Genomic DNA, 12,832 nt, shown 5'->3' with positions numbered 1-12,832 from the left:
GAACTAGAAGGCAGAGCAAAAGGCTATCCAAAATGAAACACACTGAGAAAAAAGAATTCACAAAGATGAAAAGGGTGGTATCACTGAGCTATGTGACAACTTCAAGTGACATAATATATTGGTAATTTGAGACCCAAAAGGAGGGTTGGGGCAGAAAACATATTTAAAGAAATAATGGCTGAAACATATTCCAAACATAATAAAAACTATAAAATCACAGCTCTAAGAACTTAAACAATCCCTAAGCACAAGAAATATGAAAAAGAATACACTAAGACACAATATAATCAAACTGATCAAAATTGGTAATAAATAGGAGATCTTAACAGCAGCCAGGGTTGGGGGTGTCTGCCATGTTACATCCAGAGGTAATGTACCCAGATGATGAACTCAAATCTAACCATGTCAATAATCACATTAAATACGAAAGGTCTCAACATCCCAATTAAAAGGTAGACATTGTCAGATTGGACAAAAACTAATATTCAACAATATGTTGCCTACAAGACATGCATGTAAATAAACAAATACAAAAATAGGTTATAATAAAATAAATACACAAATAGGTTTTTAGTAGCAGAAAAAGATACATGGTATCAAAATACCATAATAGTCAAAAGAAAGTTGCATTGGCTATATTGCTACCAGTACATTAGACAGAGTAAATTTTAGGACAATATATGACCAAGGGTAAATATTATAAATGATAAATGGGCCAAATAATCAATTCTACACCTTTATGCACCTAATAACAGTTTCAAAATACATGAAGAAAAGTCTGATAGCACTGCGAAGAGGAATATACAAACTCATAATGGAAGAAGGAAGATCTCTGGGAAATCTCCATATTTAGAAAATAAAGAACACACTTCTAAATAACCCATGAGTCAAAGAAGAAAGAAAAAAAGGAAGTATTACAAGCTGAATGAAAATGAAAACATGAAATACCAAAATTTGTGGGAGGCAGCCAAATCAATGCTTTAGAGAGAAATTTATAGCATTAAATGTCTATAGTAGAAATGAAAAATCTCAAAGCAATGAATTCTTCTTCCACATTAAGAAACAAAGAAAAGGTGGTTGGGAGGGTGGTGAGGATGAAGAAAAAGAGGCGTAGAAGAACAAATGAAATCCAAGATAAGTAGAAAAAAGGAAATAATAAAGAACAAAAATAAAAATCAACCTGGGCTTAGATTTCTTATAAAAAGTGTTAGAGGACAATAAAACAGTGTCTACAGAGTAATTTGTTTCACAAATATAACACCAAACATGTTGTCTTTATATATATATATATATATATATATATATATATATATATATATATATATATATATATATATAAAAGCAACAAAAAGTAAATAAAAACTCAAGAAGACAGGAACTCTGAGTTCTTAGGGGAAAAAAACATTTGATGACAAAACGAAGTCAATTAAGGAATAATCAAAATGAACACTAAAGAAATGAGGAAAGAGGGGTATGCATTTAACTCATTTAAATGTAGAATTAAGACTGTAAGAATTATGGTTATAGAACAATGTAAATGTTTAAACACTGAAAATGTAAAAATAACAAAATTATAACTACAAAAAAATCAAGAGGCAGGTTGAAATACTGAGTGCTAATTTTCTCATTTTTATGGCACATTAATATTGCCTAAGAAAGGAAATACATAGTTTAGAAAAATTATCTCTAATATCCTAATCGTGTTCATCAACCTTTTCTAAATATCAGTCTTAGAGGGCTACTGTAAGAAATAGTTCCTGTAAGAGAAGAAAGATATATGCCAATCTGATGCTAAGGTGAACAGCACCTGAGATTTATACTTTCAAAAAATGTAATTAGCTATCACAACCAGTAATCTCTAATCACCTATTAACAAGGATTTGATTAATTAAGTATAGATGTATCTACTCAATCAAAAATATCAGTTTGAGCATATGCTAAGAAAAGACTAGACTGGATGCTCTGTGCTCAAAGGGATTTAAAGATTTTTTAAAAACTGCAGAATGTCTTTGTGGAAATAACATTACATTTCAGAAGAGATTTCACAGATTTTAATGAGTAAAAAGTATGCTCTTAGTTGTTAGCAAAATAAATATCTATTGAACATCCACCAAGAATAACAGAATCCCGGTATCCGATATGAGTCTATTTTCAGAACTATTTTAAAATAGGCAAACTCTAAGCAAACTATAGAATTACCTGGCAATGTAAAAAGAGCATTCTTTTTATATAACTGCTGAAAGAAAAGCTAAGCGCTAACTGCTATCATCAGATATATCAACTGGAACCCATGTTGATATTTGTTTCTGACTGATCATACTACATAAGTTTCAAAAATAATTCTATTTTCTTTATGAATTTGACCAAAACTAATCACCCCACATGTTATACAAAATGGCACTTGTATGAACAGTTAATATTTCTATAAAAATTCCATTCACCCAACTTGGCTAGATGCATTACAGTACATAATTGTTAAAACTATGAGTTGTTTGCAAGTTGGGTCTATGCTGCTGTAAAAATTCCATTCACCCAAATTTGGCTAAATGGGTTACATGTGCGTAACTGTTAAAGCTATGATTTGTTTCCAACTTAGTTCATAATTCTGGGTCCAATTACTATACATTGAAATAGAGAGAATTGTAATTATCAGTTAAAAATGCCTTTCCATCATAATATATTGTCATATTTCATAGTCAATATAAATAATACAATATAAATAATGCCAAAAATTAAACCACATGCTGTTTGAAAATGCAGACTTTCAATGCAAGATGGTTTGAAACATCCCCCTAAAGCGCCACACTACAATAACATGCTACGAAGACATTACCCCGCCTCCAAAAAAAGACCGTTTTGAGAAAAAAAAAAGATAATCAATAGAAAAAAAATTTAATTTTTGAAATGTTTTTCTCACATACTGGCAGAAGAGGTAACATGTCTTTCCTCTATAGAATCCTCTCAATGTAAGCATTTATTTGACAGTTATAAAAAGGGGTAGGGTTTGCTATACAGAGGGATCAATAAGAACCTTGTAAAGCCTACAGCAGTGCACATAAACATGCTGTAAGAGACATTAACTCTAGACTGAAAGAAATAATTATATTTTCAATAAACATGTTCCTACTAATCAATTTTTACCCGTCTTACCAGCTGTTTCACAGCTCAGGTAGTGAACGGCAGCAGCTGTTATATATCAGAACCATATATTATATGCATATGAGGTGCTTTTAATTTTTCATAGGTATCTACTTATTTGTGATCAGCCATATTTAACTCATATTAAATAAAAACAAGGTATTCATCAGGCAGTTAATTCAGGAGGATTTTCAGTACAATCTTATTTCAGAGATAAATTCTTAACCAATTATTCTTATGCCAGAAGACTTAATAATTCAAATTACATGCTGTCCTTATTCCCAGATTTAAGAGATTTGTCACGATCAATGTTTCTGAAATATTAAATTAAAATGTGTCATGGTAATTACTATGGAATAAATAGCAATTAGGATTTTTTAGGCCAATAAGCTCAAACTATTTGCAGTGAATATTTATACCACTTAATATCTACCCATATGATGCATTCATCATTTACAAATAGCCTAAAAATATAAAATGTAAATTTGCAAAATCAAAAGATCTTAAGAAACTGATTTAATCCAGAATTCAATAGTTGGTTAACAAATATCTATGTGTAATGCGTCCAAAAAGAGGCAGACTTGAAAGTAAATAACACAAATTATGTTACCATAGAATGATCATATATTTCTGCTCTTTATTTGTAAAAGTGAACATAACATATGCTTTGAGATGGGTAAATAATCTGCAGGATAAGTAAAAGACAATTATTAAAAAAATTTATATCAGCTAACAACTGTAATTTATAGTGTATACTATATAACAGAAATTTGAATTACATAAATACTCACTGCTATATAATAAACTCTTGCTTTTTCCACCAACATCCAGTTTTTCTCCACATCAAGATGTTTTTCTTTTTTATAACAGTTAGCAGCAGCAAGGTTAGCTACAAGAGACCTAAAACAACAAAGAGCAAGTAGGTTTTTTTTCATATGTAAATAGTTTGTTCTTTTTATTGCAAACTTGTCATGTATTTTTATACAGTTAACTAACAATACTTTTTGCAAATTTTGTTTTACATTTTAATTCTTCAAACTACTGTGTACTGATTATAATAAATGTAAATAAAATTAATTTTGTTTGAGAACTTTTGTTACTTCTATGTTGCCTTTGAGATAATCAGAGATGTTAATCCTTGTTCTAAATACCACCTGGCATTTTGAGAAATTGGCAGTTAAGTTTCCTTTTGATACTTAAATAAGATTATCTACTTTCTACATTTTTTAAAATTACATGAATTATCATAAATATAAGTGTTCATTCAAATAGATACGCAAGTATGATGTTTCTGATATTTCCAATATTTTACTGCTTTTGGTAGTAACTATACTGATTTTAAAATTTGTTTTTATTTTTTTAAGATTTGTATTAAAAAATATAGCTAACATACAACATTATATCCATTTCAGTGTATACCATAGTTTTTCAACATTAATATACTTAAGTAATCACCACGTTAAATTCAACAACCATCTGACACCATACCATGCTATCACAATATCACTATATTCCCTATGCTGTACATTATATCCCCATGACTTATTTGTTTTATACCTGGAAATTTGGACCACTTATTCCCTTTCACCTTCCCCGCCCCTTTTTAATTTTCCAATTACAGTGGACATTCAGTATTATTTTATATTCATTTCAGGTGTACAGCATATGGTTAGACATTTATATAATTTAAGAAATGATCCCCCTGACTAGTCGAGTACCCACCTGACACCATACACAGTTATTATTGACTATATTCCCTATGCTTTACTTTACATCCCTATGACTATTTTGTAACTACCAATTTGTACCCCTTCCCAACTATCACCCTGATACATCTAGTGCCCATCTGAAATCATACATAATTATTACAATATTATTGAGTATATTCCCTATGCTATGCCCTACATTCCCATGACTACTGTATAACAATCAATTTGTACTTCTCAGTCCCTTCCCCTTTTTTCACCCACATTCCCAAGCCCTCTCCCACCTGGCAACCATCAAAATGTTCTCTGTATCTATGAGTGTGTTTCTGGTTTGTATGTTCTTCCATTCTGTTCTTTAGATTCCACATACGCGTACAAGTGAAATTACATTGCATCTGTCTTTGTCTGACACTCTACTCAGCATTAATTCCCTCCAGGTGCATCCATGCCACCGCATATAGCAAGAACCCATTCCCTTCCCTGGCTGAGCAATATTCCACTGTATATATGTACCACCTCCTCTCTATCCATTCATCCACCGATTGACACCCAGGCTGCCTCCACATCTTGGCCATTGTCAACAATGCTGCAATGAACATATGGATGCACAGGTCCCATCGAAGTAATGTTTTGGATTTCTTGGGATAAACACCCAGAAGTGGGATTATTGGGTCCTTCTTTGTCTTCTGTTATAGGCTTTGTTTTATTTAAAGTCTATTTTGTCTGGTGTGAGTATTGCTACCCCAGTTTTTGGTGTGTGTTTTTTTCATTTCCATTTTCATGAAAATCCCTTTATTTTCTGTCTGCATGTGTCTTTCAACCTGAAGTGGGTCTCCTGTAGGCAGCATATGTAAGGGTTTTGTTTCTTTATCCACTCATTCCTCCTATGTCTTTTAATTGGAGCATTTAATCCATTTACGGTGAAAGTAACTGTTGATGAATATGTAGCTATTGCCATTATATTATTTATAATTTTGATTTTTTTTTTAAAGAAGTCTCTCTAACATTCCTTGTAATATTGGTTTTGTGATGATGAACTCCTTTAGTTTCTTCTGTTTGGAAAGCTCTTTATGTCCTTTGATTTTAAATAATAACCTTGCTGGGTAGAGTACCCTTAGTTGTAGGTCCTTGCTTTTCATCACATTGAATACTTCCTGCCAATCCCTTCTGGCCTGCAAAGTTTCTTTTGAGAAATCTGATAATCTATTGGGAGCTCCCTTATAAGAAACTAATTGCCTTTCTTTTGATGCTTTTTGGATTCTGTTTTTAATCTTTGCCATTTTAATTATAATATGTCTTGGTGTTGGCCTATTTTGGTTCATCGTGTTTGGGACGCTCTGTGCTTCTTGGGTTTGTATGTCTATTTCCTTCACGAAGTTAGGAAAGTTTTCAGTCATTATTTCTTCAGATAGGTTCTCAATCCTTTGCTTTGTTTCTTCTCCTTCTGATACCCCTATGATGCGAATGTTGTTATGTTTGACGTTGTCCCAAAGGTCTCTTAAACTATCCTCATTTTTTTTTTCCTTTTGCTGCTCTGATTGGGTGTTTTCTGCTATCTTGTCTTCCCAATCACTGATTCAGTCCTCTGCTTCATCTAGTCTGCTGGTGATTCCTTCTAGTGAATTTTTCATTTCAGTTATTGTATACTTCACTTCTGACTGGTTCTTTTATGGTTTCTACGTCCTTTTTTATACTTGCTATCTCTCTATTGAAGTTCTCACTAAGTTTCTTGAGCATCCTCATAATCAGTGTTTTGAACTCTGTCTCTGATAGGTTGTTGCCACCATTTCATTTAATTATTTTTCTGGGATTTTCTCCTGTTCTTTCATTTGGGATGTATTTCTTTGTTTCTTCATTTTGGCTGCCTCTCTGTGTTTGTTTCTATGTATTAGGTAGATCTGCTATGTCACCCAGTCTTGCCAGGTGGTCTTATGTAGTAGGTGCCCTGTGGGGCCCAGTGGCACAGTCTCCCTGGTCACCACCTGTGCTGGGTGCTTCAGGAGTGTCCCTTGTGTGGGTTGTGTGTTCCCCCGTTATAGTTGAGCCTTGATTGCTGTTGGCATGTCAGTGGGTGGTATTGGCCCTCAGGCTGACTGGCTGTGGGGTTTGGCCACTTCCACAGCTTACAGTCGACTGTGCAGGTGACTTATCCCACCTAACGGGACTCGCCCCAGTGGGCTCTGGTGCCTGTTGAGACCACCCTTTGGGTGTGCAACTTGTGGAGCTAACTGGGTGGTGCTCTGCTGTGGTCTGAAGCTAAGCTCCAAGTATGTTGGTTCTAGAGCCTCTTGGGAGGGGCTCTGGTGCTTACCCAGGTCACCCACTGCCTGTGACCCCCCGGGGAGTACCTGGTAAAAGCCACAAAGTGATCCATGGTTGGTCGCTGCCTATGCTGGACCTGGAGTCAAAGGGGAGAGTCTACACTGCAAACCAAGGACAGCTGCCACCAATAACAGGTCTGGGGTACCTCTGCAAAAAGCCAGAATACTCTAAGGCCTGCTGTCAGCTGCTGGCTCCCTTATGGTTTATCAGCTACTGATTAAAGCTTCCTGTCATATGGAATTAGGTGTGGCAGGGTCTCAGTGAGTCAACAGGATGGAGTGAGTAGAGTTCACCAGACCAATTCAGATTCAGATTTGGCCATGGGCATGGGGTAGGGTCAAAACAAGAGAGATGGCACCTGCCTGCTGGCTGCATGGGAGATGGACCCACACAGGAAAAATGGCAACTGTCCCTTCAATTCTAGTCATGAAGCCACACAACTCAGTCTGCCTTCTGTATATCTCCAGCATCCCCCAACTCACTGTCCCTCCGCTGGAGCCCAGAGTGAGTGCCTCCGAGTGAGAGAGTCTGTGTGCGGGTGCTTTAAGAGCACGCCTGGGTTTCCTGCAACCTTCCATCCCACCTGGATAGTCTGAATCCCAACTGTTTTTCATAGCCAGATGTTGTGGGGGCTCCTCTTCCCAGCACCAGTACTCCGGGCTGGGCATCCTGGTGTGGTACTGGGATCCCTCGCTCCCCTTGGGGAACTTCTGTGCCTAAGATATCCCTCCTGATTTCCAACTGCCACATGGAGGTTTGGGGCCAGGATCATTTCGTGTTTCTGCCCCTCTCGTCAACCTCAATGTGGCTTCTTCTTTATATCCTTAGTTATAAAACTTCTGCTCAGCCAGACTTAAGATGGTTCTCCTGGTTGATTTTTCTGTAATTTAGTTTCAATTTTGATGTGTTTATGGAATGAGGCAATCACAGCATTTATCTACTCTGCCATCTTGGATTACTCTCTGCTACTTTCTACATTTTAATAGTTCAAAATGCAGTTAAGAAAAAAAGCTACATCTGAGCTCTGAGCAACAGCGGTTCGAATCCGGCCCAAGCTGAGTTGCCGCTGAGCTGCCAACAGGTGGCAGGATGGCTCAGCTAGGAAAAAAAAAAAAAGCTACAATGCCATTAATGCAAAAAAATATGCAAATAAAAACTTCAGTTTTTAAGTATCAACATACTATACATTTATTATTACTTGACTTTAAAAGTCATATAAAAGATTAATTTTACAAAACACACATATACATATGGGCCAAATTTACTATGTAAAATTAATTTGCAAAGCATTACATTTTAAGGACTGGAGTACATTTAAATTAGTTTCTACAGTTGAAAAATCCCTGCCCTGGTCCAGTTTTGTAGCTGAAAAAGCTATGCAGGATACTACATTTAAAATCTTGCTATAAGTGCCACATAGAGCTTTTTATTATTGACCAACAATTAAACTTAATAAATTATTTACACTATACACAAATTAATATTTTTCCTTCTCATTCTGACTCAGAAATTAGAAAATAATTTGACAATATTTCACTTTTGTAATCAATGGTAACAGTTATGATTATATATATTTATATATTCTCATCAATTGAGATTGTGATGGTTCCTGTTAAGAAAACAATAAACTGATTCTCTTCCAAATATATTTCTACTCATCCACATGCCAATTGACTACTGAAGATACATCTGTTTATGTTCAATTAAATGAATGAAAATAAGAGTACTATGCATCAATATATGCATATGCAAATAGCTATATTACAAAGTTAAGAAAAATTAGTCCTCATTTATACAAAATATTTTAGTAATCATGACTTCGGTAAAATTTTGACAAAAATGGTTACTAAACGAAAGCAAACACTTCTGGTACCAGCTACTAAACTCTATTTTGATAATAAAACTACTCTTTGATAGGAAACTATATAGTTTCCCCAAAAGAAAAATACAAGCATTCTTACTATCCCAATGTATTGGTTCAGAGTTTGGAGAATAAGAACCTAGATTAAGAAGATTATTGCATGATCTAAACTCTTTGATTCCTGTGTTTTGGATAGTGGTACTAAGAGTTACCAGCCCTATCTGAAACAATTTCTCCAAATCTTTCAGGTTCCGCAATTTGGATGAGTTAGATAGGGAGGGCTTTCCCCAATTTCTAATTTCCAGTATCATCTGAACAATACTGATGGTCATAACCATAATAAATCAAGCTGTTGACATCTGGGAGACCTAATATTATCATAACTGCCCTTTAAAATAGCAACTTAGCATACAAAATAATTTATCAATTTTACTCTAGTCTGAGTGATGTCAGAAGCAAAACTTGACCCATTTCTCTCTAATGGGAAAACTTTACACCTGAATATTAATGTTGGTTTTAGAAAAACTAAAAAGGGGAAAGGTCTAAATAAGTATATTTTAAATATGTTTGAATAATGAATGTTATTAGTTATTGAAACCTTAAAATCATAATGGTCTCCTATAAACAAAAAGTAAAGTTACAAGAAAGGTTTGAAAGGTTTTGGCGCTCTAATTATTTTTAAAAGGTATATTTTAGTTATTCAACGACTACTAACCAGAGTAGTGTCAAATCCTTAACATACATTTGCTGGATGTCAAAGAGTGAGCAAAAATAAAAGTTGGGTTAAGAAAGGGGAATGGAGGAGGAAATAAAGGAAGAAAACAAGGCAAACAAGAAAGGAGGGAAAGGAAGGGAAACAGGAAATGGAGGAGGACAGACTCAATAGTTCTAGCTATAAGGGATATAAAATTTCTACTGAATCACTACTTAAAAACAGATCACTTTTGTTGATTCTAACAATATAATAGCTAGAAAAGTTATTTTGTTTTTCCTGCGCAAAGGAGAAAAAAGCCTATGCTGATGAGCAATATGGTAATAACGCTGCTAGCAAAGTATGAACGTACCGGAGGAAAACCTCCATGTAGCTGCAAAAGGCACAAATACAACCAATGTATGAAGGGCCCTGAGCGATATATTCAAAGTTCATATAAAGAAGAGATCCTAATAAGTAAAATTGTATAGAAGTATAAAGTGTTTGTTTTTTGAGTGGTGCATTACCCATGACTAAGTTGTTTAATATGGATGAATATTTGTCATGCCAGAAATGCTTTAGATGACCAAATGCATATGAGACTGGATATAATGTAGTATTTTATATATGTTTAAAAATGCATACGTATATGTATGTGTGTATTTGAATACTCCAGTCTCAGAACATGGTGAAAAGAATATTTCTTTCTAATCTCAGTTTGGAAGAAACTAGCTACAAGACATTGAATAAAATGTTTTCTTTTTCTGATCCTAATTATAAAAAGCTGAGACTCGACTAGATAATCTAAAAAATTTCATTCCATTATGTCTCATGAAGACAACAGCAGGTTCAATCAATAAAGGCAATTAAAGAAAGAAAAAATGGTATGAGAAAAAAGAGTTTATTAAACATTAAAAGCAATTATAAACATGAGGCCTAAATTCCAAATTCTGACTGGATTCAGATTTTACCCACGTTTGAACAGCCAATTAGTACAGCCCCCCCTTGGTTTCTCACCGACCTGTTGCCGCCAGTGATGCACGCAGCACAAGTTCCCGTGGGCTGCTCATTCTGCTCATAGTAATGAGCATCCACGTGGGCTTCCGCAGCCTTTTTCTTCAGGATCTCCCCAAATTTATCTGTCCCGATGCACCCAAAAAACGTTGCTGCTTTGTGTGGCTGCTGAATCATCCACTGAAAAAAAGAGTAACATAAATAATTTTGGTAGGTCAGAAAAATAGCACACATAATTCAGTATTCTGCCATAGATGGTGGCATAAAAGGGATACTTTGTTAGAAGCTGTGACTGTTAGGAAAAGGAATTCCAATCCTGTACTACTACTTATGAAAACAAACTTGATATAACAACCACATAAAATCTTATTATACTATTTTTGGAGAGGTAAATAGAGCACAGTGGTTAAGAACTCAGAATCTAAAATCATACAGACCTTAGGTCAATGCTGGCTTGATACAAAAAAAATAACAGTGAGTCCCAATAGAATGAGGATAGTAACGTCATTAAGAGCCCAGAATCTATATTGAAGACTATCTGTCCAGGTTCAAATCTTGCCTCTGCCACTTATTGGCTGTATGAGTAAGAACAAGTCATTTTACATTTCTATGCCTCATTTTCCTCATCTGTAAATGAAAACAATAATCATAAATACAACTAAAAAGGTTGTTGAGGATTAAATTAAATAATTTAATTTAATGTATATGCATGACTGAGGCTAGTACCCAGCATACAGTAAATGACATATATATTAGCTGTCACTATTATTGTCATACTTGTCATATATAAATTAAGCTAAACCACGTTCATGTCTAATAAATTGTTTTAAAAATTCCAAAATAAAGTGTGAAAAATTCTAATTCTATTATCTCATCTTTTCATTAATCTCATAAACTTTAATTTCTTTGTTATTCATTAATAACAGTGGATTTCTTTTAAAATACACACTTTTCACTGATATGAAAAGTGAAAAGCATGCATTTCATAATTAGCTCAAATTCCTAAGGTTTTTCATTAGCTATTTTAAAGCCACCATCTATTTTGTTTCTAACACTTAAGTTAGAAAAATAATATACAAAGTCAAAAGACATCAAAATCTTATCACATTCTCAAACATTCAGTATATAAAAGAAATACATGTATATTTGAGAGTTAAAGGGATGATGAGAGAAACAAAAGATAATAGAGAAAATGCTAAGACAAAGGTACAGTAACTATATGATAATCTACCAATCCTACATGTAGGGGTTTATCCTGAAGATTCATGTCTATAAATATATAACATATGCATAGGTATTCTTTGAGACATTATTTGTAAAAACCAAATGTAGAAAGCAACCTAAATGTCCATCCATAGACTTCAATGAGAAAAAAACAAATGATAAAATTGAATACAAAAAAAAAACAAAGAAAATATCTAATTGTAATATAATCACAGAAAAAATACAAATAACTTTTCAACATACTAATATAAGCAAAAACAAAAACCACAAAATATGGAATTTTAATAGTAGGTTTATTGTTGGTAATGCTTGTGGTAAAACTATTGGGTTGTCGGAAAAGTCATGACGTATTTTTTTCTGTTTTTCGTTGCAAAAATGAGTCATGACTTTTCTGACAACCCAATATTTTGCATGTACTATAGGATACAGCAAATGAATGTAAGTTGATATTGTCGGAAAGTAGGCTTGCACTGTAGAAGGGCGACATAAATATGGAATGGGGCAAGGGAAGATGGTTCCAAGCAAGAATTCTGAGGGATATCATCTTAATAAAATGATTTAACTTAGCATCATCAATAAGGCAAGAAACTAACATTATGTCTTCTACTGTGACACAATGAGAAATACACAGTATCACTTATGTAGTATTCATGCCAAAAATGTTTAACCTGAATCTAATCATGAGGACACAATCAATCTATGTATGGCACATCATTTTATGAGCAACTAGCTTGGACTTTTAAAAGAAGGAAATGCCTAGAAAGACACCTCCAACCTCACCCCCACACTCACAAAAAAGGTAGGAAGAAGCACTGTTACAGATCAAAGTAAAGAAATATGACAAATATATGCAAGGTGTAATCCTAACTGGGTCCT

The 12,832-nt window shown here is 34.1% G+C and overlaps 1 protein-coding gene across 4 annotated transcripts in view; it reads right to left on the bottom strand.

Annotated features, from left to right (window-relative positions):
• Nucleotides 1-12,832, bottom strand: part of ADK (adenosine kinase) — a 537,152-nt gene that overhangs the window by 256,924 nt on the left and 267,396 nt on the right. For all 4 annotated transcript variants that reach the window (XM_019626043.1, XM_019626068.1, XM_019626051.1 and 1 more), the window contains exons 5-6: nt 10,740-10,912; nt 3,930-4,038 (exon numbers count right to left, since the gene is read on the bottom strand). In XM_019626043.1, the coding sequence (XP_019481588.1) occupies nt 3,930-4,038; nt 10,740-10,912 (282 nt within the window). The remainder of the gene's footprint in view (nt 1-3,929; nt 4,039-10,739; nt 10,913-12,832) is intronic.

The sequence above is a fragment of the Hipposideros armiger genome, unplaced genomic scaffold (genome assembly GCF_001890085.2).
Source record: "Hipposideros armiger isolate ML-2016 unplaced genomic scaffold, ASM189008v1 scaffold_15, whole genome shotgun sequence".
Taxonomy (NCBI): domain Eukaryota; kingdom Metazoa; phylum Chordata; class Mammalia; order Chiroptera; family Hipposideridae; genus Hipposideros; species Hipposideros armiger.
The sequence above is the reverse complement of the archived record's forward strand: the minus strand, read 5'-3'. Positions and strand labels throughout refer to the sequence as shown.